At 48.3% G+C, this 26079-nt stretch overlaps 1 protein-coding gene across 1 annotated transcript in view; it reads left to right on the top strand.

The window, feature by feature from the left end:
* The window catches only part of EFHC1 (EF-hand domain containing 1), a 255895-nt gene that overhangs the window by 52477 nt on the left and 177339 nt on the right, over positions 1 to 26079 (top strand). Inside the window, exon 4 of the mRNA XM_085610443.1 lies at positions 7182 to 7331. Within this exon, the coding sequence (XP_085466569.1) occupies positions 7182 to 7331 (150 nt within the window). The remainder of the gene's footprint in view (positions 1 to 7181; positions 7332 to 26079) is intronic.

Raw genomic sequence — 26079 nt, 5'->3', positions numbered from 1 at the left:
GAGCTATGCACTTGCATGTATCCTGCAGTCATTTCCATAGCTGTGCTTCTGGATGGCTTCCGCACACTCATAGTGTGCTGCCGGAGTTGTGCACTTCAGTGCATCCTCCCTCTCCCCCCACCCCCCGGCTTCCTAGAGCTCCTGACAGGTCTACTGCTGTGCACCTTCGCCATTCTGAGATTTATACAACTTGGAACCATTTTCAGAGTTGTGCTCCATAGCACCTTGGAGCCATTTCAATACATGTGCTTCTGTGCACTTGCAGGACTACTGCAAGGCTGCGCATTTCTCCGTCCCTTGAGACCATTTCCACTGTTCTACAGAAGTGCTGCTCAAGCTGCATATTCCTTTGCACATTGGAACCATTTTAAGAAATGGATCAACAGTTCAATTGGATGGACAGAAGATCTGTGTATGCTCTTGTACAACTGCTGAGCCAGCTCCAGGGCTGTGTGATTTTGTAGACTCCAAAGTTGCATCTAAAGCGATCTGCAGAATTGTTGCTGCAGAAAGTACATCTTTTTAGATTTGTTTTTGCCTTTTGAATGTTCTTGAAGCAGTTTCTTCCTTCATTGCTCCCACACCAAATGTATTCTCTTAAAGCGCTGTATGTACTCCGAATAGCAGGAAAGTCTGTAGAAGCAGCGATTCCTACACAGTTGCCTCTCATGGCTCAGTTCTTTTTGTTTTCTTTACTTTATTTTTCTCTGTTATACATTTATAACCAAAGAACAATGTATGAATTGTAAATATGATATTACTTATTTTTTCACTCTGTGTTATCATTGTAAGGTGGGCCTGGTGGTGTAGTGCTTGTGAAGGGCATCTTCTTTTCAATGTCACTCCAAAAAGCCTTTAATTTTGCACAGGTGAAAAGGAGATTTCAAAGGAAACTTCTAAACATTTACCCTTTCCTCAGCTCTATTCTCCTTCTTCCTCCCAGATCATCCTCCAGACAAGTGTTCACTGTTTGTCGCTCTTAGCAATAATCCTTCCCCTTCCCATTACACTAAGGGCCTGTATGGCAGGAGCAGTCCTGCTACTCTTTCAGAATGAGTCAGATCTGCAAATCAGGCGTGTTGACATCCAAAATTGGATCTGACAGTGAGTCATTCCAGTATTGGCTTGTGAAAACCAGTGGTCTTGTTTTGCTCCATGAGATACCGCCATAGCACTGCATTTGAAAAACTGGCCTCCACCTGGATGTGTGTCCAGTAAATAGAAGCTCCTGTGACCTATCAGGATGGCCTACTGCAGCAGTTAATTTTAGTAGCAATATGCTCTGCAGAATCCATGTGAGGTGCCCTTATCCCATGACCACCCGGAGAAAATCCCTCCTTTGGTGGTCTCCACCTCATGGGGCCTCAGGATGGTCCTCATAGAAAACTTGTTTGGAAATAGTCTGCAGTCTGTGGTGCCCAAGGTGGAGACGCTTGCTCCATTGAGTCACCAGGTTATCCCTTCACTCCTGGGTTTCCAAAGTTGAACCCCCTCCTAGAATCGTCTTGAGTCAATATGTGGTTCTGGGTGTTTTGACGGGTGAACACTTTGTTAATGGAACCTTCTAGAAGATTTATTGGGTTGTACACTACCTTCCATTTTAGCTGAGAGTTCTCTGAAATATAAGTGGCAGGATTGATCCTGTCTCTACCTTCTCTTTTAGAATATGTGGTTCTGTAGGGTGTACACTTCATTTTGCGATGCTCCAGTGTGAACTGCTCCCTCCATGGTTCTCCAGGATGGCCTCCTAGAATAGGTTTCTTGAGTGACGTTGCACTCTGTGGCATCATCTTTGGCCATGTTTTGGGATAGATACTGAGCTCAGTTACTTTCTGGGATGAACACCATGCTCTGTGGTACCATAGGGTCAGTCTCTTAATGTTGTCATTACACTGTCACAAGTTGGTCCCTTTACTCCATGGTGCCACGGGATGGGACTCCTGAAGTAGGTGTTATTGTAAAAATGGCTGTCAGTAGTGTTCCTGAGTGAGTGCCTAGCTGTGTGGTGCCCTAGGGTGGGATGGCACAGTGCTCTTTGGAGTCTCTGCAAGTGCTTGCAGAATGAGTGGCTTGATGAACACTATTTCATGAGGGTTCCAAGGTGGCTAATGAGATGCCAACCCCACCTGGAGCATTTTGCTGGTGTCTACTCAGAAACTGCTCTCCTTGTGATATCATGGTGCCTTAATAGAATGTGAGGACCATGCAATTCTTGCAGTCGCAGAGCAGGCTTACTAAAATAAGTAGCTTGGTGAACACTGATCTCCACTGTGTTCCAGGGTGACCACAGAGAACATGTCTCAATAAACACCATCTTCGCTCCACTGCTGCACAATCAGTAGTTTCCCCGCCACTACTTGGGGTGTGAGAACCACAGGTTTGGCAGGCATGTTATGTTATGTTACGAAATTTTCTATAGCGCGCGAATCACCCGGGGGCATCTCGGCGCTTGCTTTGATCGTTACTGAGGACGGAAAAACAGGAGGAGGAGGGCATCCACGTTATCATTACGGGGCAAGGAATAGAAAGGTTTTCAGTTTTTTCTTGAACGCAGCAAAGGATGGGCATTTCCGGATGGCGATTGGAAGCGAATTCCAGTACCGCGGTGCAAGACAAGAGAACGACTTAGCCCCTGAACGGGCCCGGTGAATTCTAGGGGTTTTCAGCAATTCCATGGCGTTGGAGCGTAAATTGAAGATCGGGGTCTTATTGATTAGTTTATTAGCCAAATATTTCGGGCCCAAGCCGTTTAGGGCTTTGTACGTGAGACAACAGGTCTTGAATTGGGACCGCTTCCCAATAGGAAGCCAATGTAGTTCTGCTAAGATGGGGGGCTGACGGTGAGCCGGCCTGGCGATGAAGGATCATTCGGGCCGCCGTGTTCTGGATGACTTGTAATTTCCTTAACAAGGAAGAGTTGAGTTCGGCCAGCATTGCGTTTCCGTAATCAAGGCGGCTTATCACCATAGCCTGGACTAACGTTTTTCGGTGCTTAGTGGGTAGATACGGAAGCATCTTTCTCAACAATCGCAGGCTGTAGTAGCAAGAGCTAGTTATTGTGGCAATATGGTCTTTCATAGAAAGTGCTTTGTTGAGTATGAACCCCAAGTTCTTCACACTTTCCTTCGGGATCGGGGCCGGGCCCAGGTCCTCAGGCCACCATTCTGTAGACCAAGAGAGAGAGGCTTTGCCTACTAGCGGGATCTCCATCTTACTAGGGTTCAACTGGAGGAGGTTCTCTGTCATCCATTTAGAAATGGCAGACATTCCTGCTGCGAAACGTAGGTTTTCCGTAGGTGCGTTAGGGTTGATTTTGAAAATAAGTTGTGTGTCGTCCGCGTATGATATATACAATTTTGGCCAGTGGAGACATATAGAGATTAAACAGAATAGGGCTTAGGCAAGACCCTTGAGGGACCCCTTTATCAAGCCCATGTTTGCTTGATCTGAATGGCCCTAGCATGGTTGTTTGGTTTCTTTCTACCAGGTAGTTTTGGAGCCAATTCAAAGCTTGTCCTTGAATGCCACAGTGTCTCAGTCTTTCTATCAGCTTGGAATGTGATACCGTGTCGAATGCAGCGGAGAGATCTAGGAGAACCAGAATGGCTGATCCTCCTGCATCCATTTCTAGCCTCAAGGAATCTGTGACTGCAAGGATTGCCGTTTCAGTGCTGAAACCCGGTCTGAAGCCGGATTGCGAAGGATCTAGATGTTCATTCACTTCAAGATAATGACTCAGCTGTTTGTTTATGGCTGCTTCTAAGGATTTTGCCAGCAGCGGGAGTAGAGATACAGGTCGGTAGTTTGCGAACGTCAGGGGATCTGCTGTGGGTTTTTTCAATAAGGGGCGGACGAAGGCTTCCTTCCAACTCGAAGGGATAGTGCCTGATTCGATGGAGCTATTAAAAATCGTTCTGACTTCCGAGGCACAACATGGTGCAATAAGGGCCATAACCCTAGGAGGGCAAAGATCAACGGGTGACCCAGACTTTGCCGATGCGAGAAGGAAGTGTACATCTGAATGCGTTAATGTTGTAAATTGTCTGAGCCTACTTGTAGGCTGAGATTCTGATTCAGTATAGCTTGTAGGAAGAGAATTGGAGTTAGATTGTGTGGGGGCAAGGTTGGAGTAGATCAGGTTAATTTTTTCCTCAAAATAGGATGCTAACGAGTCGCATAAGGATTGTGACTCAATTTGAGGCAGTTTACACGCCTGGGGATTAACGAAGTCTTTAACAATTGTAAACAGAGTTTTAGCGGAATTGGACGCAAGGTCAATTTGTTTTAGAATAAATGCTTTTCTAGCTGATTTTATGTTCTGGTGGTAATTTGTCAGAGAGAGTTTGTACATCTTGCGGTCTGCAGGAGAGTGACTCCTTCGCCAGGACCTCTCCAAACCTTTGCATCTCGATTTTTCTAGCCTACGTTCTTCAGTGTACCACGGGGCAGATTTTCGTTGTTTGGGAGGACCAAACTTTTTTATAGGGATTAGCGTGTCGAATACTGTGGTGAGTTTGGTTAAAAAGGATTCCAACAGCTCTGACGTGTCTGCGTCTGGGGTAGGGGGGGCCGGGGGTAGGGCGTTATAAGCGGCTGAAAAGGGTCCTAATGATAAGTTATTCCATGGTCTTTGACATTGAGAAGGGCAAGGTTCAATTTTGATTGAATTAGTGGGATTCTGTTGCCGAAGAGTGAAAGGCACCAAGAAATGGTCCATCCATGTTAGGGGGAGGGGGGGGGGAGAGCAAAGAGCCCTGCCACCAAAGAGAAGATCAGATCAAGAGCATGTCCTTCTCTATGCGTGGGGGGCGGTTGAAAGCAGGGAAAGGCCAATTTGTTTTAGACTTGTTAGTAGATTGTCGGTGTCTGGGTTATCTAAGGCCTCTCCGTGAAAGTTAAAATCTCCGAGCAGGATAAAATTACTGGCTGCTAATGTGTGAGGCGCGATCAATTCTATTCGCTCATTAACAAAATTGGTTCTTGGGCCTGGAGGGCGATAGATCAGAGCTCCATTCCAGGTCTCCGTAGGGGATAGGCTCAGTTTGAAGAAGCCGGCTTCAAGTGTGGGTGAAAGATGGGTGGCTGTCCACTGGACTTTTAAGTGTTCTTTAAACCCAATTGCGATCCCACCCCCCGTTTTCCCTTGCCTATCTAGATGGATAAATTTATATCCTTCTGGGATCGCTAGACTAATCTGAGGGTGATTAGATGGATTCAACCAGGTTTCCGTGAGGAAGCACAGGTTGGGAGAGTATGAGTTAATCATGTCCCAAATTTCAATAGGGTGTTTTGATAGGGACCTAGTATTGCATAGTATACACATTGGAGTTAGGCAGCTTGTGGGTCGCGCGACCTCGAGTTTTGGGCTGGTTATGGTATTTGTTATGCTGCTATAGGAACACTCTTTACAAGATACTGGTCCCTCCAGATATGGTGGGAGGTATTCCTGACAGCCAGCTTTATATGAAGTCCGTGACATGTATGCGAGTCTATATTCCTTTAGAACCTTAGAGGAGTAGCTTCGGCGCGGAGGCATAAGGAGAGGGGTGTCAGCTTGGGCAGGGGTTTCGGGCCTGGGGCTGGACGGGGCGCGGACGGGCGCAGTCGGGCTTGCCTTGGGCGCGCCTTCGGCACGCCTGCGGCGCGTGCGCTGTTGGGTCGTCATTTTATACCAAATTTCTGAGCACTAGACCGCCTCCTCCTTGTAGCCCCAAGATGGCGGCTGTCCCAAGGAGGAGTCCGGTCAGCCCCGGGGAACCCGAGAGTAGCGGGACACCCAGCAAAGCTTCTAATGATGCGGTGAGTGATATGGAGCACCAAAGTTTTAAAACACATAGAAATTCAACAGTTTAGCAGCAAAATGAGTTAAAACACTGTTTAAAACACTCGCATACCAGCTCAGCCCGTAAAGAGTTCCCGGCTTCCGCCTCAGGAACCAAAGCATGCCTTCCCACTCTGCCAAAACATAATAAGCCCTATATCTTCTTATGGGCACTTTTAGAGTAAGCGTGGAAAAACATTGCAGAAGAGAAACGTTTTTTTATGTTATGTTTTTTATGTACTCGTCTGAAGCCAGGATTGGTCGAACATTTGATAGAAGATCATTGCAAATTTTTCCACCTTCAAAGGAAAGATATCTTTAGCTTGCGTATTTTGGTAAACATCTGAGTGGTATAGTGAAATATATAAACTGGAGAGTCAAAAGCATAAATGGTAATATATTTGAAGCTTCCTATTTAGCAACAACGGCCAGCGGTAGGATTCATGTCACCTTGAATCAATCATATGAGTTGTAGAGTTTTAAGATTAGATATAATGTTGTCATGGTGTCTAAGATTGCCTATAATGTTTTTTCAAAATGACATATTCTTTGGGATATGTAGCATGCAGTAAGCCAGTCATGGTCCAAATATTGCAGCAACAAGTGATAGTCTGGATGGGATGGCCCTTTAGCAACAGCCACCAGTTTTCACAGTTTTGTTAAACTGATTCGCGAGTAGCAATCCTCTGTCTTCAGCATGAGAAGTGTCGTAGTGAAATGGGCTAAATGAAATTGTTCAGTGTTGTCAAGAGAAGTTAATGGTTTCATGTGAGGAGAGGGTCCTCTCTGTCTACTAGCAGTTTAGTTTGAGAAATCCTCCACATTCAGTATTTTATTCCTCTGAACAGTCTCATTGGGTACCATAGTTAGGCTATTTAGCCTATCTGTATGTAGTGTATTCAGGTATCACCATCTTCTTAGATATGGTATTTGGGAGTACACTCCTTGAGTGTGGAGTTTGATCCTAGAAAGGAGCAGGATTTGGTTGGAGGATGAGCTGGAGAGGCTCAGGTAGGAGTTGTCCTGTGCTAGGCACTCCAGTTAGCCAGTTCGGTAGTACAGTATAAGGTCTAAGCATGGAAACAACTCAGACTAACCTCTGAGTAGAATATCATCTTGGAAATCAGGCTAAGTTGCTGAAATCACAGCTGGTCTGAGCTGTAATTGATGGTTGCCCATAAGGTGTTCTGGTGCTTAATGTATTGATCCAATTAGACAAATGAGTAGAAATGACTTTTCAGTGTCTTTTAACCATAAGGACTGACCCTATTTTTGAAAAACACTTCTCTAAATATGTTAATATATTTTAATATATTGTTTGAAAGTATGTTTAATTTCTTCTTTGTTGCTGTGTTTTCAGGAATTCCTAGAAAGTGAAGGAATGGATTTGAATCCTCCAGAAGCAACACCCCCAGATCCCTACACTGAGCTCCGCAAAGATCCACCACGCACCTACATCACTCCTTCAGACTGGGACAAACTAAAGCAGTTTATCACCATGGACCGTAAGGTAAGGTTAACACAACATATTTTATATAGCTTTTTTATTATGTAGATTGCATGAAGTTGCATTTGTGTTGATTACCTACTGGCGGTCGCCAGTAGGTAGTTATAGTTAGAACCTAGTTTACATAGAAAAAGCATTTTTTGATTTGCTAATAAGTTTGGCGTCGTTTGACGAATCTTCACGAAATTCTCCCCAAAAAAAGTCTATCCAGGTCAGCTCCTATCCTAAAAGTTTGAGGGTGATTCGTCAAGCGGGGGCTGAGAAAAAAGGGGGGTCCCAAAAGGTGTTTTCTCCATGTTAATTTCCATAGGAAATTTTGAGACGGGCTACAGCCCGAACTGCTGAACGCAATTACCCCAAATTTGGCAAAAAGGTAGAGCTTGGTTCAGAAAGCGACCTTTTTTTTTTTAAATGGGGTGAATCCGTTCAGTAGTTTTTGAGAAATTCAAAAAATAAGAGTGAAAAAATCAAATTCCCATAGGAAACTTTGGGCACAGCTACAGCCAAAACTACTGAACGGAATTACCCCAAATTTGGCAAAAAGGTAGTGCTTTGATCAGAAAGCGACTTTTTTTTAAATGGTGTAAATCCGTTCAGTAGTTGCTGAGAAATTCAAAAAATAAATGTTTTGATATCTAGGGCAGTGGTGGAGTCGCGACCCCTCCCGACCACGAGTTTCATTCTAATTGACTGCCACGACCACGCGCTTCATTCTAATTGGCTGTCAACACTCCAAACCAGGAAGTGTTGGCAGCCATCTTGTGACTCGGTAGAAGCGAATCACCAGAAAACAGAGAAACAAAGATATAAAACAAGAGAAGGGGGCAGGGTAGAATCCCCCTGACCGCCTAGGCCTGCTCAGGGGGTCCCAGAAGGACCCCAGGGCCCAAAAAAGCATATATATTTTTTTAATTCGGCGCAAATGTTGCTGAGGTCGCAAATTCCGCCGAAATTGTTAAAAAACAATGAAGCGCGGGTTCCCGCGTTTTATTTTAATGAGGCCCCCGGGTGGGCTAGGGTCCGGGTGCATTTCTTAAAAAATAATAGCGGGGGCCCAAGGGGACCCCTGCAGCCCCAGGGATCACGACGTCCGCGGGGCTTCACTCATGTTGGGAGGGGAGGCGCGCGGCCCTCCTTCTGGAGCCCGTGATGGCCCTGGGGACCGCCACCCCCCAGGGCCGACTCCTGCAGTGTCCCGGGGTGCCCACCCCCGGGACAGTGCTGTTTGCTATGACAGGGCGGGAGCCGCGCGGCTTCCGCCCTGTCATAGCAAACTTGCTTTCGATTTTGGAAGCGAGAGCTGCGGAACCTGTTCTCGCTTCCAAAATCCAAAGCTGATTGCTTTTCTACACAGGGAGGTGCATGTCAGCAGCTCCGCGTGTTGAAAAGCAATGCCGGCTCCCGCACGATGCGGGGAGCTGGCGGGACCGTGGAGGCATTGGGGCTCTCCCCACAGTCCCCAACGGTTAGGCCAGGCCCCAGGGGATGGGGTCCTCGGGGCCGGAATTGGCCACGGGAGGGGGGCTGACGCGGTCCTCTTCTCGTTTTTTAAAAAAAAATAATGAACATGTCAGCATGCTTCGGGGGATGGGGTCCCCGAGGCGAATGTACATTAGTGAAAGTGTACATTTTTTTTTAGCCGTGACTCTAGCACGGCTCTCAGCGCGGCCCCCGTGTGAAAGCGATGGGTGCGCGGCTCTCAGCGCGGCACTCGAGTACTTCTTAAGTCTTTCAAACACCGAAAGGTATTTTCTCAAGGACACATCGCCGAGTTAACGGCACTTTTTCGCAACCAAAATGGTGATAAATTTAACGCACCATTCACACGCTGTAGCAAACAGCCGTATCACCAGTTTACCAGCAATAGCAGCCTCAAAAAGCATCGTCACGGATGACCCCAGCAAATATTGCTAATGAGATGGAGAGTAGGCGTTCCCGTGCAAAGAGCAGCGAGCACATCACTTCGCAAGTTTCTCAACCACCAGCAAGATTGTCAAAGAGAGTACAATACAGGTGATATGGTGCATTAGTAGCAGGAAGTTTACACCTGCTCTGAGCTGGTGTAAAGTCGGACTACAACCTAAAAGATGAAAGGGAGCCCAGCCCAGGGCCACACCTGAACGAAAACAGATGCAATGGAGCCAATGATCATGCAGCTCGGACACCCAGCACTGCTCAGCCACCCGCTGCCACCAGCCCCTTGTCCACCATCCCCCCCTCACCCTCACCCCCACAAAAAAATGTGAGAGCAACCTTAGGAAATCTGGAACGTAACAAATTAGCTGATGTCGCACAATTAAAATTAAGAACATGCATGTGAGGTTGGACAAATAAGAATCTCCGTCATCTATGGATTTACATATAAAACATTTTATTTAAACAAAACAACAAAATAAAAGTAGGTACAGGCATGGCGTGTCATCCCTCGACAATTTGTGAATCACAGCCTGCAAGACAAAAAGAAAGATAAGATTGTGCGTCATGCGTCCATCAAAGGAGAGGGAGAGAAAAAGAGAAAGAGTGAGAGAGAGGAAGAGAGAGAGAAAGCAAGAAAGAGTGAGAGAGAGGAAGACAGAGGAAGAGAGAGAGAGAGAGAGAAACAGTGTGAGAGAGAGAGAAAGAGTGAGACAGAGAGGACGAGCGCGACAAAGAAAGAATGAGAGATAGAGGAAGAGACAGAAAGAGAGAGAGAGAGAGTGTGAGAGAGAGAAAGGAAGAGATAGAGAGTGAGAGAGAGAAAGAGTGTGAGTGACAGAAAGGAAGAGATGGAGAGGGAGAGGGAGTGTTGACACTGTGGAGAAAATCGTCACAGCTCATGTTTCTGCCACCGGTGTGTCTACGACCATGTGCCGGGACATAGTGCAGCCCTCAAGTATAGTCATCTGAAACATAGTATAGAATCAGTAATGGCAGAGTACATACAACTACAAACGCGTAATTCTCTGTTTCGACCCTGTGCACCCTGGCTGCTGCACCCCATCGACTCCTGCCGCCCAGAGGTGTCTGCCCGCCTCTGCGCACCCAGGCTGCTGTACCCTATCCACTCCCACTGCCTAGAGGTGTCTGCCCGCTGCTGTGCACCCAGGCTGCTGCACCTCATGCACTCCCAGTGCCCGGAGGTGACTGCCCGTTCCTGCGCACCCAGACTGCTGCACCCCATCCTCTCTCACTGCCTAGAGGTGTCTGCCCGCTCCTGTGCACCCAGGCTGAGAGGAAGAGAGGGAGAAAGAAATAAAGAGTGAGAGAGAGAGGAAGACAGAGAAAGAGAGAGAGAGAGAGGAAGAAAGAGAGAGAAAGAGAGAAACAGTGTGAGAAAGGAAGAGAGAGAGAGAAAGAGTGAGAGAGAGAGAGTAAGAGACAGAGAAAGAGTGAGAGAGAGAAAGGAAGAGCTAGAGAGTGAGAGAGAAAGAAAGAGTGTGAGTGACAGAAAGGAAGAGATGGAGAGGGAGAGTGAGTGTTGACACTATGGAGAAAACCCTCACAGCTCCCCTTTCTGCCACCGGTGCGTCTCCAACCACGTGCCGGGTCATAGTGCAGCCCTCAAGTTTAGTCATCTGAAACATAGCATAGAATCAGTAATGGCAGAGTACATACAACTGCAAACGCGTAATTCTCTGTTTCGCCCCTGTGCACCCTGACTGCTGCACCCCATCAACTCCCGCCGCCCAGAGGTGTCTGTCCGCCCTGCACACTCAGCTGCTGCACCCCAGCCACTCCCACTGCCCAAAGGTGTCTTCCCGCTGCTGTACACCCAGGCTGCTGCACCCCATGCACTCCCAGTGCCCGACGGTGACTGCCCGTTCCTGCGCACCCAGACTGCTGCACCCTATCCACTTCCACTGCCCAGAGGTGTCTGCCCGCTGCTGTGCACCCAGGCTGCTGCACCCTATTCACTCCCACTGCCCATAGGTGTCTGCTCGCTGCAGCGCACACAGGCTGCTGCACCCTATCCACCCCCACTGCCCAGAGGTGTCTGCCCGCCGCTGCACACCCAGGCTGCTGCACCCCATCCACTCCCACTGCCTGGAGGTGACTGCCTGCCGCTACGCACTCAGGCTGCTGCACCCCATCCACTCCCACTGCCTGGAGGTGACTGCCCGCCACTGCGCAAACAAGCCTCTCTGCTCACCCTCCGCCACCGGCGTGTGTCGAAGAAGGTCCACCACATGCAGAAGCAACCTCCTCACCCATTGTGTACACGCGGACAAGCCGAGCTCACAATTCAAAATAGATGTTGATTGCCAGGATGGCAACGCATCATTGCAGGCTGCACACACGCTCAGCTCTGGTGGCAGTAACTCAGTAGAACTGAAGTCATCGCCTCGTGGCGGGAGGTCCGTGTTGGGGGGGGGGGGGCTTCAATCTGTGAATCACAGCCTGCTAGACAAAAAGCAAGATAAGATTGTGCATCATCCGTCCATCAAAGGAGACAGAGAGAGAAAGAGTGAGAGAGAGGAAGAGAGAAAGAAAGAAAGAGTGAGAGGAAGACAGAGAGAAAGAGTGAGAGAGGAAGAGTGAGAGAGGGAGAGGGAGAGATAAAGAGAGAAACAGTGTGAGAGAGAGGAAGAGAGAGAGAAAGAGTGTGAGGGAGAGAAAGGAAGAGATGTAGAGGGACAGTGAGTACCCACACTGTGGACAAAACCCTCACAGCTCACCTTTCTGCCACCGGTGTGTCTCCAACCACGTGTCGGGACATAGTGGAGCCCTCAAGCTTACTCATCTGAAATGTAGTATGGAATCAGTAATGGCAGAGTACATACAACTGCGCATGCCTAAATCACTGACCGCCGCTGCGCACCCAGGCTGCTGCACCCCATTCACTACCACTGCCTGGAGGTGACTGCCCGCCGCTATGCAAACAAGCCTTTCTGCTCACCTTTCGCAACCTGCGTGTAGAAAAGAGGGCCTACCACATGCCGCTGCAAGCCCCAAGCCCGCGGACAGGGCACCCTCCACATCATGCAGCCCCGCAGGCCACCAGGTCTCACATTTGGTGCCGAGTCTTGATTTCGCCATGGCAGAAGACATACCAGTGCACTCGGTTTTTCATCACAGATTGCACACCCGCTCAGCCCTTGCGGTGCCACTAACTCAGTGACCACCGAGACGATGCCACGAGGCGGTAGGCCTGCGCTGTCTAATGGCTCAGGCCTACACTGCGGTCCAGCAGGGCACACAAAACCTGAGCTGTCCAGACCGCCGGGATGGGCCATCACCCTAGGCGGCACAACCGCTCAGCAGTTACGGTACCAGTACCTCATTGGACCGAAAGTCACCGTCCCTTGCCGGTGTGCCTGTGCCGGCCGCAGTGCATCGCGTGCCAGCAACTCTAAAATGGCGTAGAGCACGTGCGCCCGGTCTTTTTTATTGGCAGGGTCACGTGTCCTGTGACGTCTGTGCTGGATGGGTGTGGTGCGGGTGTATACCAGCCGTGAGGGAGTGGCTGTGGCGTACTGACAACTAGGCCTGTGACCAGCAGATCACTGCAATGAAAACCTGGGCCATGTAGCGTTGTTGTCCTTCCCTGTAAGCGTAAGCGGAGTGGGCTGGCCTGGCGTATGCCAGTCCTGCCTGAGGCTGTGAAGAATGACTCCGGAGCTATGGGCGTGGCTCCGTCGTGAGCTGTATCAGGAATCAACTGATGCGGGTGTCCGTGTTGCAGTGATGCCGTCACCCGGGTCGCAAGCGCCAATGAGTCTCTCTGTGAGCCAAGTCCCACAACATGGCCAACATGGAAGGTACGGGGAATCACTGAACCTACATTCATCCATAGTTCCACACATGAAAGATGGTGGACATGACACATCTGTGTGGATATGAATGTTATTGCACATTCAGTGGAGGGTTGCAGCTGTAGCAATACAGGGCCATGGAAAGTTCAAGTTTCAGTTTTTGGCACATGGAGGGCAGCCAATTAGAGCCAAGCTCGTGTTCGGGGTTAGGCTGCGCCAACATATGTAGTTATACAATCACTTTCCACCAATTCCTAAGCACTTATAAATTTACTATACACTCTCCTTGCAGTACTCTAATGATCCAGTCTCTACGTAAGTACTTGTACAATGACTGAGACAAAGTTACATAACCGAAGTTTTCCCCCACTGCCGGAAGTAACATGGTTGCATACGCTGTCCACAGCACAATGTAATGTGGTAGGGCCCAGGGGCAGCATCTTGCATACATAATGAACACACAGACACGGATAGATAGTGGAACTGGATACTGGCACATGCGCTCGACTCCTTTTTATTACCAGGGTCACATGTCCAGTGACGTCTGTGCTGGATACGTGTGGGGTGAATGTAAGCCAGCCCTTCGTGGATGGTTGGTGCTGGTAAAAAGTACAACAGTAATCATCGGATCACACAATCATTCAATCATAAAGGGTCCATGACTTGTGCTGCACTAAGTTAGGGGCACCAAATGAGAAATAATACACAAAAGATTCTGTCGTAAAAGGTTCATGACTTGTGGTACACTGAGGTAGGGGCAGCAGATCTGAAATCATACACAAAAGATTCTATCATAAAGGGTCCATGAGTTGTGGTGCACTGAGGTAGGGGCATAAGAAGCATTCCGCGTGTGCACAGCTAGCGATGATGCGTGGTCCGGGAGGGCCACACTGGTGGCAATATCTGTTGCCTACTGGACTGCGTCATCTGCAATCGCAACTCAATCTGAATTGTGACCCCTGCAGTCCTCAATGTAGATGGAAGGCAGTAGTCAGCACAGACATCAAGGAATGCTTTTTGTCACTTCCTCCTGACAAAATCCGAGGACATGGAGTACAATTCTGTCTGCAATTAATAAATCATGCCTCAATGTAAATTGTGAGCTCTGCTGACCGCAGTGTAGGTAACAAAAGATGAAATATGTATGGAATACATTGTCAAAATGTGTAGGTTTCGGGGACGTTATAGTTAGTTGCCTGCTAGACTCTGAAATTAATGAATCAAGACTGAATTTGAATTGTGAGCCCTGCTGACCACAGTGTAGGCCGGAGGCAGCGTTCAGCAAAGGCCCACAGCCACGTGGCGTTGACTTTAGCTGCACAGATTGGGAGCATTTGGTTTTCTTAACCGATTATAGTCTCTTACACAATTTGCATCAGTTCTAATCTTGAATTGTGAGCCCTGCTGACCGCAGTGTAGACCGGAGGCAGTGGTCAGGAAGGGCCCACAGCCACGTGGCGTTGACTTGAGCTGTATATAGTTAGTTTTAGGTGTGGCGCTCAGCGTGTGCGCAGCCAGCGATGATGCGTGGACCGGGCGGGCCGCACTGGTAGCAATGTCTTTTGCCTACTGAATTCTGCCTTAATAAGGCTACGTGGCGATGACTTGTGGTGCAGTGTTAGTGGCACCTGAAGCACTCAGCGTGTGCGTACCCTGCGATGATGCGTGGTCCGGGCGGGCCGCACTGGTAGCAATGTCTTTTGTCTAATGAATTCTGCCTTAATATGGCTACGTGGCGTTGACTTGTGTTGCACTGAGTTAGTGGTACCTCTGGCGCTCAGCGTGTGCGCAGCCTGCGATGATGTGTGGTCCGGGTGGGCCGCACTGGGAGCAATGTGTCTTGCCTACTGGACTGCGCCATCCGCAATCGCCAGTCCATGTGAATTGTGAGCCCTGCTGTCCGCAGTGTAGATCGAAGGCAGTAGTCTGTACAGACATAAGTCTGCGGTGCTGTGTTCGCAGGGGGCCTGTGTCGAGGAGGCCGGTGGACATGGCAGCAGCCACATGGCAGGGTGAGGGCCGCTGCTCTGGCAGACGCGTTTGCCTTCACACAAGTGAACCTTGCCCAGAGCCCCGGCCTATTTATTCACACTTCTATGCTGGAGTGGCGTACGTTGGACCAGCCCACTGCGCTTCCGCTTACAGGGGATGACGATACAGGTACATGACCGAGATCTTCCCCACTGCCTGAGGTAACATGGTTGCATCCACTGTCCACAACACTACAAGCACTAGCAGTATATGTACACATGGAGAGGTTTGTGCTCTGCATAGTGAGGTCTGTCCAGCACATCACCGCTACACTTGGTATTGTGTTTATTATTATTGGTGGGTGACTTGCGTCCTTCAAACATGTTTGCTTGCTACATCTCCCAACATTCAGCTATTGTGTAGCTGAGGGGCCATGCCGTTTTTGGAAAGTCCAGGGGGAGGTCCTGAGGGTGATGGCAGTGAGTTTTGTGGCCTTCTTGGGGGTCGAAAGTGCATGATCAGTAGCTCTATGACATATGTTGGTCTTCAGATGTGATTCTGGGCTGGGCTCCTTTTCACACTGTAGGTAGTCGTCCTACTTTCCACTAGTAAAAGGCAGATGTTACATTCCTACTGCTAACGCAGCTTATCGCCTGTTTTAGGATCGCACCGCAGATTTGTATGCTCATTGAAAATATCGGGAAGTGTTGTTTTCGTGTTATTTTTGCACAGGAACGCCTACTCTGCATATTATTAGCGTTAGTTGTTGCTCTCATTTGTGGCGATTATTTTTTGCGGAAGCTATTGCTGGAAAACTGGCGATATCGGCTGTTTTCACCAGGTTGAGAATAGAATGATCATTTAAAATCACTGAAAAAACTATCGGTTTAATGAACATTATAATTAGAAATTAGCATTTAAAAAACCTTTGAAATTCACTGGAAAAACCATAGGTTTCAGGGACGTTATAGTTAGTTGGACATTTCACTCGTACAAAACCAGAGAAATTTGTACGTTATAGTTAGTAGAGCTAACTATAACTCGCGCCAACGCAATGCACTGCTGATGACGTCAATTATTACATCACTCATGACATGGTCAGTGACAGCACTGATGACATCACTGATGATATCTCAAATTACATCACTGATGACATCATCCACGTGATAATCTGATGCACCTCCTCACATCCGAATATAACCTTTGATACACCCACTCCAAAATACAGAAACCTTAGACAAATCAATAGCAGTTACAATATACCCACTGACTAATTCCTAGCTATACACACACATTCATTCATTCACCCATACAGTTACTCATACATGCAGTCACTCATCAATACAGAACTATTCTATGTACTCATACACCTATACACTCATACACCGTCACTCATCCATAGTTATTGACACACCTAGCAAGACATGTAAAGAATCAATAACACTGCCATTTACTCACCTATACAGTTATACATTCACTATCTAACCTATTCATGCAGATACTAACATATACTTACTCTCTTATACAATCACTGACACAAGCACACACTCATTTATACTGCCACTCTCACAATTACTCACTCTCACATATAGTCATTTATATACTCCAACACTCACATATACTGCCTTTCACATATGTAGTTACTCACACATATACCAGTGAGACATACATTCGCTCACCAACATACTTATACACACACTCACTCACCTATACAGCTATTTCCACATGCACTAGTGAACCCATACACCCAGTAAATTATCCACTCACACATGTAGGCAGAAAGTCACACACCGCCCACCCACCCACACACACAAACACTGAGGCACCCATACAGATACTCATGCAACCAAAAGTAACCCATATAGACAGTCATGTACCTAATCATCAACCCATGCAGCAGCTTACTCAACAACTGAGAGACTGATAGACATTCACACAGTTTAGTCACTAACCCATGCATTCAGTAACACACATGTAATCACTAACTTATACAGTCAGTCACACACCTATTCAATCCTCCACCCCCTGCCATTCTACACCATGTATGTGTTTGTGTGTGTGTGTATATATATATATATTCACTTAAAAAACCATAGGTTTCACACATGTTATAGTTAGGTGTATATTTCACTCGTAAAAAAACAATGAAAACCCCCCGTTATAGTTAGTTCAGATAACTATAACTCGCGCGACCGCAATCCACTGCTGATGACGTCACATATTACATCACTCATGACATGGTCAGTGGCATCACTCATGACATCACTGATGACATCATCCTTGTGATAGAGTGTCGGCCGCGCGAGTTATAGTTATCTGAACTAACTATAACGGGGGTATTTCATTGGTTTTTTACAAGTGAAATATCCACCTAACTATAACATGTGTGAAACCTATGGTTTTTTAAGTGAACTTGCAAGGTTTTTTAAATGCTAATTCCTAACTATAACGTGTGTGAAACCTATGGTTTTTTCAGTGAATTTCAAAGGTTTTTTAAATGCTAAGTTATGTATGTATTATTATTTTTTTTATATATTTAGTTTACAATAAACTACGTATTAAAAAAAAAAGTCTAAATTTTTTTTTTGTTGTTGGTTTTTCACCGTGCGCGCACGGTGCGCGCACCCCCGCGATTTAAAAAAAAAAAATTTATGTTTTTTTCTGCCTTCGGGGTCCTTCAGGGACCCCTTGAAAAAGGCTAGGGGGTCAGGAACTCTCTACCCTGCCCCCTTTTCACGTTCGCCACCTTCCTTTTTCACTCTCGCACTGAAAACAAACAAAATGGCGGCCGACACTTCCTGATTTCGACCGATTCGAACGTTGACTAACATGTAACCACCAATCAGAATTACGCTCGCGCACGTTAGGGTGCTCGCACGGTGCGCGCACGGTGCGAGGCTATAGATATGTATGTGCTTTTAACTGCAATTTTCTCAGGAACTACTGAACAGATTGACTTCATATATGCAAAAGGCACATCCCTGAGCTGAGGACTACCTCTCTGCCAAATTTCAAGTAATTCTGTTCAGCTGTTCGGGCTGTACCTTGGACTAAATGTCCCTATGGAAAATTGCATGGGGAAAACGCGTTTTGGGACCCCCTTTTTTCTCAGCCCCCGCTTGACAAATCCCCCCGAGACTTTCAGGGTAGGACCGGAGCAGAGCGCCCCACCTATTTTGAAAATTTCGCGAGGATTCGTCAACCGGCGCCAAAGTTATTCCAAATTAGAATGTTGCGGATTTCCTATGGAAACACGGTCCTAACTATAACTATCTACTGGCGACTGCCAGTAGATAATATATATATATATATATATATATATATATATATATGTGTGTGTATATATATATATATATATATATATATATGTTCACTTAAAAAAACTAAGGTTACAGAGATGTTATAGTTAGGATCAGATTATATTCATACAAAACCAGAGAAAGTCTGCCGTTATAGCTAGCTGAGCTAGCTATAAGTCGCTCCCCACAATGCACTGCTAATGATGTCACATATTACATCACTCAGGACATGGTCAGTGGCTTCACTGATGACATCACTGATGACATTGCTGGAGCCGGCCCTGTGGGGTGGTGGTCCCAGGGCCATTTACGGCTCCAGGAGGGGGGCCGTGCGGCCCCCCTCCCATCTTTGAAATAGCCCCGGGGAGGTGTTGGTCCCCGGGGCTGTGTGAGGGGGCTGGAGCCCCCCACACATTATTTTCAGGTCGAGCATTTGAGACCTCTTGTATATACTTTAGTATATACTTATATGCAAATGTACTTTGTGGGCTCTGGAGATCAGCCCTAGGACTGGTCTGCTTCCGCTTAGGGACTTTTTTTCTGTTCAACTGCCTCTATTTTACTGTCTTGATAGAAAACGACCAGTAGAGGTCAGTAAAATATCAGAATTGATTTCTGCTTGTTCAACTGCCTCTATTTAATGATCTTGATAAAAAAACGACCAGTAGAGGTGAGTAGAATACCAGAATTGCTTTCTGCTGAGGGACTTTATTTTTTTAATTTTTCTGGCAACTGCCTCTATTAAACTTTCTTGATCGGAAACGACCAGCAGAGGTCAGTCAAATACCAGAATCCCTTTAGCATTCTCGAGATTCCAGTCCATAGAAATTGTCTTCTGTGAGCACCCGTAGACAATAATATTTTTTCAAATCTTGGATTTTCAGTGATATGACCACCGAAGGCCCTGATTTTATATTTAAAACAGAGCTTTGGACTATACCATTTCCCACTGAAAGGCAATATTTCTCTCCATGTGTTCCCATACCTAGCTTGCCACGCAGTTTGGTGCTTACTTTCCCTCCATGTTAAAAAACAGTAGATGTTTCAGCACCCAGGCTAGCATAGCTAAATACATATAAGGTCCCAAAGACAAGACCGATTGCATTGCAAATGCTTGTTTAACAGAGCTCCACAGAGGTGACGGTCCCCAGGGCTGTGTAGGGTGGCAGGAGCCCCCCACACAATATTGCAAACAGAGCCACAGGGAGGTGGAGGTCCCCAGGGCTGCGTGTGGTGGCTGGAGCCCCCCATGTATTTTTGTACAAATAGCCATGGGGAGGTGGTGGTCCCCGGGGCTGCGGGTGGGCCATGTGCCCCCCGCATTTCTAAAGTATTAGCCCTGGGAAGGTGTCGGTCCCCGGGGCTGTGGGAACCTGGCTCACCTGGGAGCCTAAAGGAAACAAAGTGCGGAAGCCCATGCTTAGTTTTTTTTTTTACATTTTCATCTGGAATCGCGGATCTACCGCAAATCCCACCGAAAATAATAAAAAACATGCTTTTTTGGCCCTGGGGGTCCCTGTGGGACCCACTTGAACAGGCCTAGGGGGTCAGAGTGTTTCTACCCTGCCCCTTTTTCTTATTTTTTCATTTTTTTCTTGTGACTCTGTTCAACCAAGTCACAAGATGGCTGCCAACACTTCCTGGTTTGAAGTGTTGGCAGGCAATCAAATCTCAGGCACAAGATCGGGAAGGTTTGCGGATCTACCACAGCCACAGTTGTATATTGAACTACTGAATGTATTTACAGCATTTAACAAAAAGAGTGCACTCTAGACTAAGAGCTACCTTTTTGCCAAATCTGGAGAAATTCCGTTCATCAGTTCGGGCTGTAGCTGCGTCAACAGTTTCCTATAGAAATTAACATGGATTAAAAGCGTTTTGGGACCCCTCCTTTTTTTCGGCCCTGCCTGACGATCACGCCAACATTTTAAAGACAGCAGCTGATGTGACCGCTGTGAGAAGTTGGCCTGATGTATGATGTCACTAGTTCTAGTGTACACCTTATATCAGTCCAAACAACCCTTATGGTGATTGGTTGTAAAGTCAACCTTATAGACCAGCTATCCTAGTGGTAGCATGGACAAGAGCAGTCTTAGGCTAAACTCTGAATGGCATGTGAAGCCAGCTGTGATACCATATATAATCCCTTGAATATCAAATGAAAGGACACCACAACAGATATATATATAAAATAAAGTGTATTTATTCTAGTCAAACCCTCAGCACTCTTTATGAGATTCGAGGTAAGTACAACACAGTCTTATTCAAGCATACATTAAGTCACACAGGTAAGTAATACAGTTAGGCCCTAGGGGCCACGCAAACCATATACTAAAGAAGTGGTATAAGGACCACTGTCACGGAAATAGAATAGGCCTAGGCCTGGGGAATCGCTGGGGCTACACTACACTACCCAAGGTTAGGAAGTGGGAGGCCCACGGGATTCAGGTGCAGAGTGGAAACACTCACGCGTAATGCGTATAATCGATAGAAATAGTACAGTTCTGAAATAAACAGTTTTAGGACACTTCTGGTGTAGCTAGAAAGTCGAGACTCGGAAACTAGACCCTAGGATAGTCAATACCCTTGTGAGCACCGAAGTACCCAAGTTACCTAGCCCACGGGCTGCGGGTGCATAGGTGTGAACTTGCGTCCGGTTTCGTCGTGGACTTCTATGGATGCCTGAAGGAAAGTTGCTGACAGGCAGTCAGTGCAGAGTGTCCGGTGGATCCCAAGGCCAGGATCAAGAAGGAAGGATACCTGCAAGCAGAAGGGACAGAGTCAGGGTCACTAGCCAGTGACCACGTGGAACCAGGAAGGAACCAGGCGATGTCGGGAGATTGCAGGTGAAGAGGTGAAGCTTGTCGCAACAGCCACGGGTACCAGGAGACGTCGAGGACGACCAGGACCAGGAGGCGAGCTGTCCCACGAAGGCTCTTGCTGTCGGCGGCGTCGAAGTCGAACTAGGACTCACCAAGCCTTGGCAAGCGGAACCCACGAAGAATGGAGGACTTGCTTCTGGTGCAGACCAGGAAGGTCTGGGGTGCTTCTCTTTTGCAGAGGTGCAGGAGCCAGTCTGGAGGAGCCAAACCAGCAGTGAAGATTCGAAGGTGTGTCGTCGCAAAGGCCGCTAGCCAACGGGCAAGCAACCGGACAGACGCGGCAAGCAGGAAAATGCAGAAGGGCCCCACGCAGGACTCGTGGAGTGTGGGGGGCTGATCTTCGGTGCAGATGGTGCTTGGGGTTGGGGCTTTTCAATCCCCGGTGCACAACTTCGAGGGGGCCTCAGAAGCTGCGCTGGAAGATACTCGCCACTTTTCCCAGGTAGCCGGTCCCACGTCTCTCGTCGCCTCCACGGATCTCAGCTCGGCTGTGGATGTGGATCAGGGTCGGAGAAGTCTGGAAGTCAAGGCTCTGGTCAGGCTCTGCAGTCGGTCCCTCGTAGAACTTCAGCAAAGCAGAGACTCCTAAGGCAGGGGTGTAGGAGCAGCGAGAGAAGCTGGAGGAAATCCTGGGATCCGAAAGATCGAGAGGTTCATAAGTCCGCTTTACGGGACTACAAACAGAGAGTTGTAGTGGAAAAGCAGGAGTACTTTTCCAATCTTACAGGTTCCCTAACCTCATCCAGGGAACTCTTTAAAATTGCTGATTCACTATGCTCTCTCCAACTCCCTGATCCTGTAGTTAGCTCTCAGGATCTTTGTGATAACATCTCTGACTTCTTTCACAGCAAAATCTCGGACATTCACATCGCCTTAGAAGCCCAATGCCACTCCTTGGATAAGGATATTCCTTCTTCTATAGCCAATCTGGACACTTTGGGTGAAGGCCCTTCCAAATTATTCAGGCAATTTCCCTTATTGTCTTTGGAAGGACTGAACCTCCTACTCGATAGGACTAAATCTTCCTCCCCAATGGATCCTTTACCGCTAAAAACACTGAAGGAGTGCAGAAACAGCATTCTTCCGCCCATGTTGGAAGTCATGAATAGGGCTATTGTCCAGGGTTCCTTTCCACCAGTGTGGAAGAAGGCTATTGTAAAGCCTCTCCTTAAGAAACCGTCTTTGGATCCTGGCCTTCTTAAAAACTTCAGGCCAGGAGGAGCCAAGATGGTGACCGGGATGGCAGCGTAGGCTCCCGGCTCCGTGAACCTCCGCATCCCGCACAGATATCCTGCATGAGATCCTTAGCCTGCGCTATATGCCCGTGTTGGTGAATGAGAGCGGCAACCGATCGTGTGACTCCGAAGTTTCTGGCGGCGGTATCGCCGGAGAAATGTCCATTTAAAGTTTGCGGCCTGTGCAACCCTGGAACCGGGACCTCGAGTGGATAACATGGCCGGGCGGCAGTTCAACAACAGCGGCCTTTGCTGACTGGGTGGAGTCGGACTAACCGGAGCGGTGAGAATATCGGCCTACATTTCGCCGTGGTCGTTCCTACTGTAGGAAGGTGGATATCTGACTATGGTTACCCCCAACTTTTTGCCTAGTGTCTAGCTGGTTTTTCGACTTAGTTGGCCTGAGATCCTGCCATTCAGGGTCTCAGGCTGTCTGCTCTCTCCTTAAAATGGACTCCATGTACCCTAGGTACATAACCAATTGGTAAGGATCACCTTAGTGGACCCTGTACAGTGTACCCTAGGTACCCAGGGCATAGGTGTACCCTAGGCCTCCCAGGGGCTGCAGCATGTATTATGCCACCCCTGGTCTGGCCTTCCAATCAGACACAACTGGCTGATCACTCAGCTGGGGCAAGGTCGTGTAATCACCCCTTGCTTAGATATAGTATACCTATATCTACCCTAATATATAGACACATGTGTACCTATCAGTCACTCCTATGGCAGGCCTTAACAATCCTGGAGGCAGAGTGCTTGGTAACATGTGAGATGGTGCTCTAGCATGAGCTGAGCCTGTCTGCAGCTTTCGGAACCATGTCCTTATAGCTGTTCTATGATATAGCCTACCATATACTCTTAAAGTGCCTTATGATCTTAAACGGTTATGGTAACTATGGTTGGGCTGTATCAAAACATGTCGTGTAAGGTGTCTAACACTTTGGAATAATACCCCCATACCATTTCTGGTGATGAGGATATTATTCCTCCCTTCTAGAGGGAGAGACATGTTAAAATCCTACTTTGCTGTGTAACCTCTGACCAAAGCCTCAGCATCACAAAATGGATGCTGCTGCCACGACACAAGTCTGACCTCCTGCAGCTGGGAGTGATCCCAGCCAGGGAGGCCTGGACAATAGGTTTCCTGCTTGGGGAGGTGCTAGCACCTCCCCAGACAGCCTTTAGTGTATTGGGGCAGGGTGGGCTGAAAGGAATGAGACATGCCTGGGGCACACAAGGTGTTCCTTGCATAGTCCAGTTCAAACCGGCGCTGGGGCACTCCAGCCCCAGCTCTGGCGCGAAACTGGACAAAGGGAAGCGGGTGTAACCACCCCCTCCCAGGTCCCACCCATAAGGCGTGACCTAGCAGGTATCCCAGCCCCCCAGATTAGTAAAAGAGTGGGAGTTGGGCCTCAAGACTTTAGATTATCCTGAACCTGCAAAACTGAACAGAAACTCTGGACCTTCGACATTCGACGAAAGAAGAAGACTGAAGAATCTCCCTTGTAGCCAAGGAGTGGCTACCCTGTGCAAACAGGCACCATCAAGAGACTACCCTTTGCTTTGTGAAACGTTCGACGAGGAACCGACTGCAGAGCCCGACCAGAGCCTTGATTTCCAGACTTCTCCGACCCTCATCCACATCTGCAGCAGAGCTGAGATCCGTGGAGGCGACGAGCGACGTGGGACCGGCTACCTGGGAAAAGTGGCTAGTAACTTACAGCGCAGCTTCTGAGGTACCCTCGAAGTTGTGCACCGGGGATTGAGAAGCCCCAACCCCAAGCACCATCTGCACCGAAGACCAGCCCCCCACACTCCACGAGTCCTGCGTGGGGCCCTTCAGCATTTTCCTGCTTGCCGCGTCTGTCCGGTTGCTTGCCCGCTGGCTAGTGGCCTCTGTGACGACGCTCCCTGAAATCTTCTGCGCTGGTTTGGCTCCTCCAGACTGGCTCCCGCTTCTCTGCAAAGAAGAAGCACCCCAGACCAAGCCTTGGCAAGCGGAACCCACGAAGAACAAGGGACTTGCTTCTGGTGCAGACCAGGAAGGTCTGGGGTGCTTCTTCTTTGCAGAGAAGCGGGAGCCAGTCTGGAGGAGCCAAACCAGCGCAGAAGATTTCAGGGAGCGTCGTCACAGAGGCCACTAGCCAGCGGGCAAGCAACCGGACAGACGCGGCAAGCAGGAAAATGCTGAAGGGGCCCCACGCAGGACTCGTGGAGTGTGGGGGGGCTGGTCTTCGGTGCAGATGGTGCTTGGGGTTGGGGCTTCTCAATCCCCGGTGCACAACTTCGAGGGTACCTCAGAAGCTGCGCTGTAAGTTACTAGCCACTTTTCCCAGGTAGCCGGTCCCACGTCGCTCGTCGCCTCCACGGATCTCAGCTCTGCTGCAGATGTGGATGAGGGTCGGAGAAGTCTGGAAATCAAGGCTCTGGTCGGGCTCTGCAGTCGGTTCCTCGTCGAACGTTTCACAAAGCAAAGGGTAGTCTCTTGATGGTGCCTGTTTGCACAGGGTAGCCACTCCTTGGCTACAAGGGAGATTCTTCAGTCTTCTTCTTTCGTCGAATGTCGAAGGTCCAGAGTTTCTGTTCAGTTTTGCAGGTTCAGGATAATCTAAAGTCTTGAGGCCCAACTCCCACTCTTATACTAATCTGGGGGGCTGGGATACCTGCTAGGTCACGCCTTATGGGTGGGACCTGGGAGGGGGTGGTTACACCCGCTTCCCTTTGTCCAGTTTCGCGCCAGAGCTGGGGCTGGAGTGCCCCAGCGCCGGTTTGAACTGGACTATGCAAGGAACACCTTGTGTGCCCCAGGCATGTCTCATTCCTTTCAGCCCACCCTGCCCCAATACACTAAAGGCTGTCTGGGGAGGTGCTAGCACCTCCCCAAGCAGGAAACCTATTGTCCAGGCCTCCCTGGCTGGGATCACTCCCAGCTGCAGGAGGTCAGACTTGTGTCGTGGCAGCAGCATCCATTTTGTGATGCTGAGGCTTTGGTCAGAGGTTACACAGCAAAGTAGGATTTTAACATGTCTCTCCCTCTAGAAGGGAGGAATAATATCCTCATCACCAGAAATGGTATGGGGGTATTATTCCAAAGTGTTAGACACCTTACACGACATGTTTTGATACAGCCCAACCATAGTTACCATAACCGTTTAAGATTATAAGGCACTTTAAGAGTATATGGTAGGCTATATCATAGAACAGCTATAAGGACATGGTTCCGAAAGCTGCAGACAGGCTCAGCTCATGCTAGAGCACCATCTCACATGTTACCAAGCACTCTGCCTCCAGGATTGTTAAGGCCTGCCATAGGAGTGACTGATAGGTACACATGTGTCTATATATTAGGGTAGATATAGGTATACTATATCTAAGCAAGGGGTGATTACACGACCTTGCCCCAGCTGAGTGATCAGCCAGTTGTGTCTGATTGGAAGGCCAGACCAGGGGTGGCATAATACATGCTGCAGCCCCTGGGAGGCCTAGGGTACACCTATGCCCTGGGTACCTAGGGTACACTGTACAGGGTCCACTAAGGTGATCCTTACCAATTGGTTATGTACCTAGGGTACATGGAGTCCATTTTAAGGAGAGAGCAGACAGCCTGAGACCCTGAATGGCAGGATCTCAGG

Source organism: Triturus cristatus, chromosome 6 (genome assembly GCF_964204655.1).
Source record: "Triturus cristatus chromosome 6, aTriCri1.1, whole genome shotgun sequence".
NCBI lineage: Eukaryota > Metazoa > Chordata > Amphibia > Caudata > Salamandridae > Triturus > Triturus cristatus.
The sequence above is the reverse complement of the archived record's forward strand: the minus strand, read 5'-3'. Positions and strand labels throughout refer to the sequence as shown.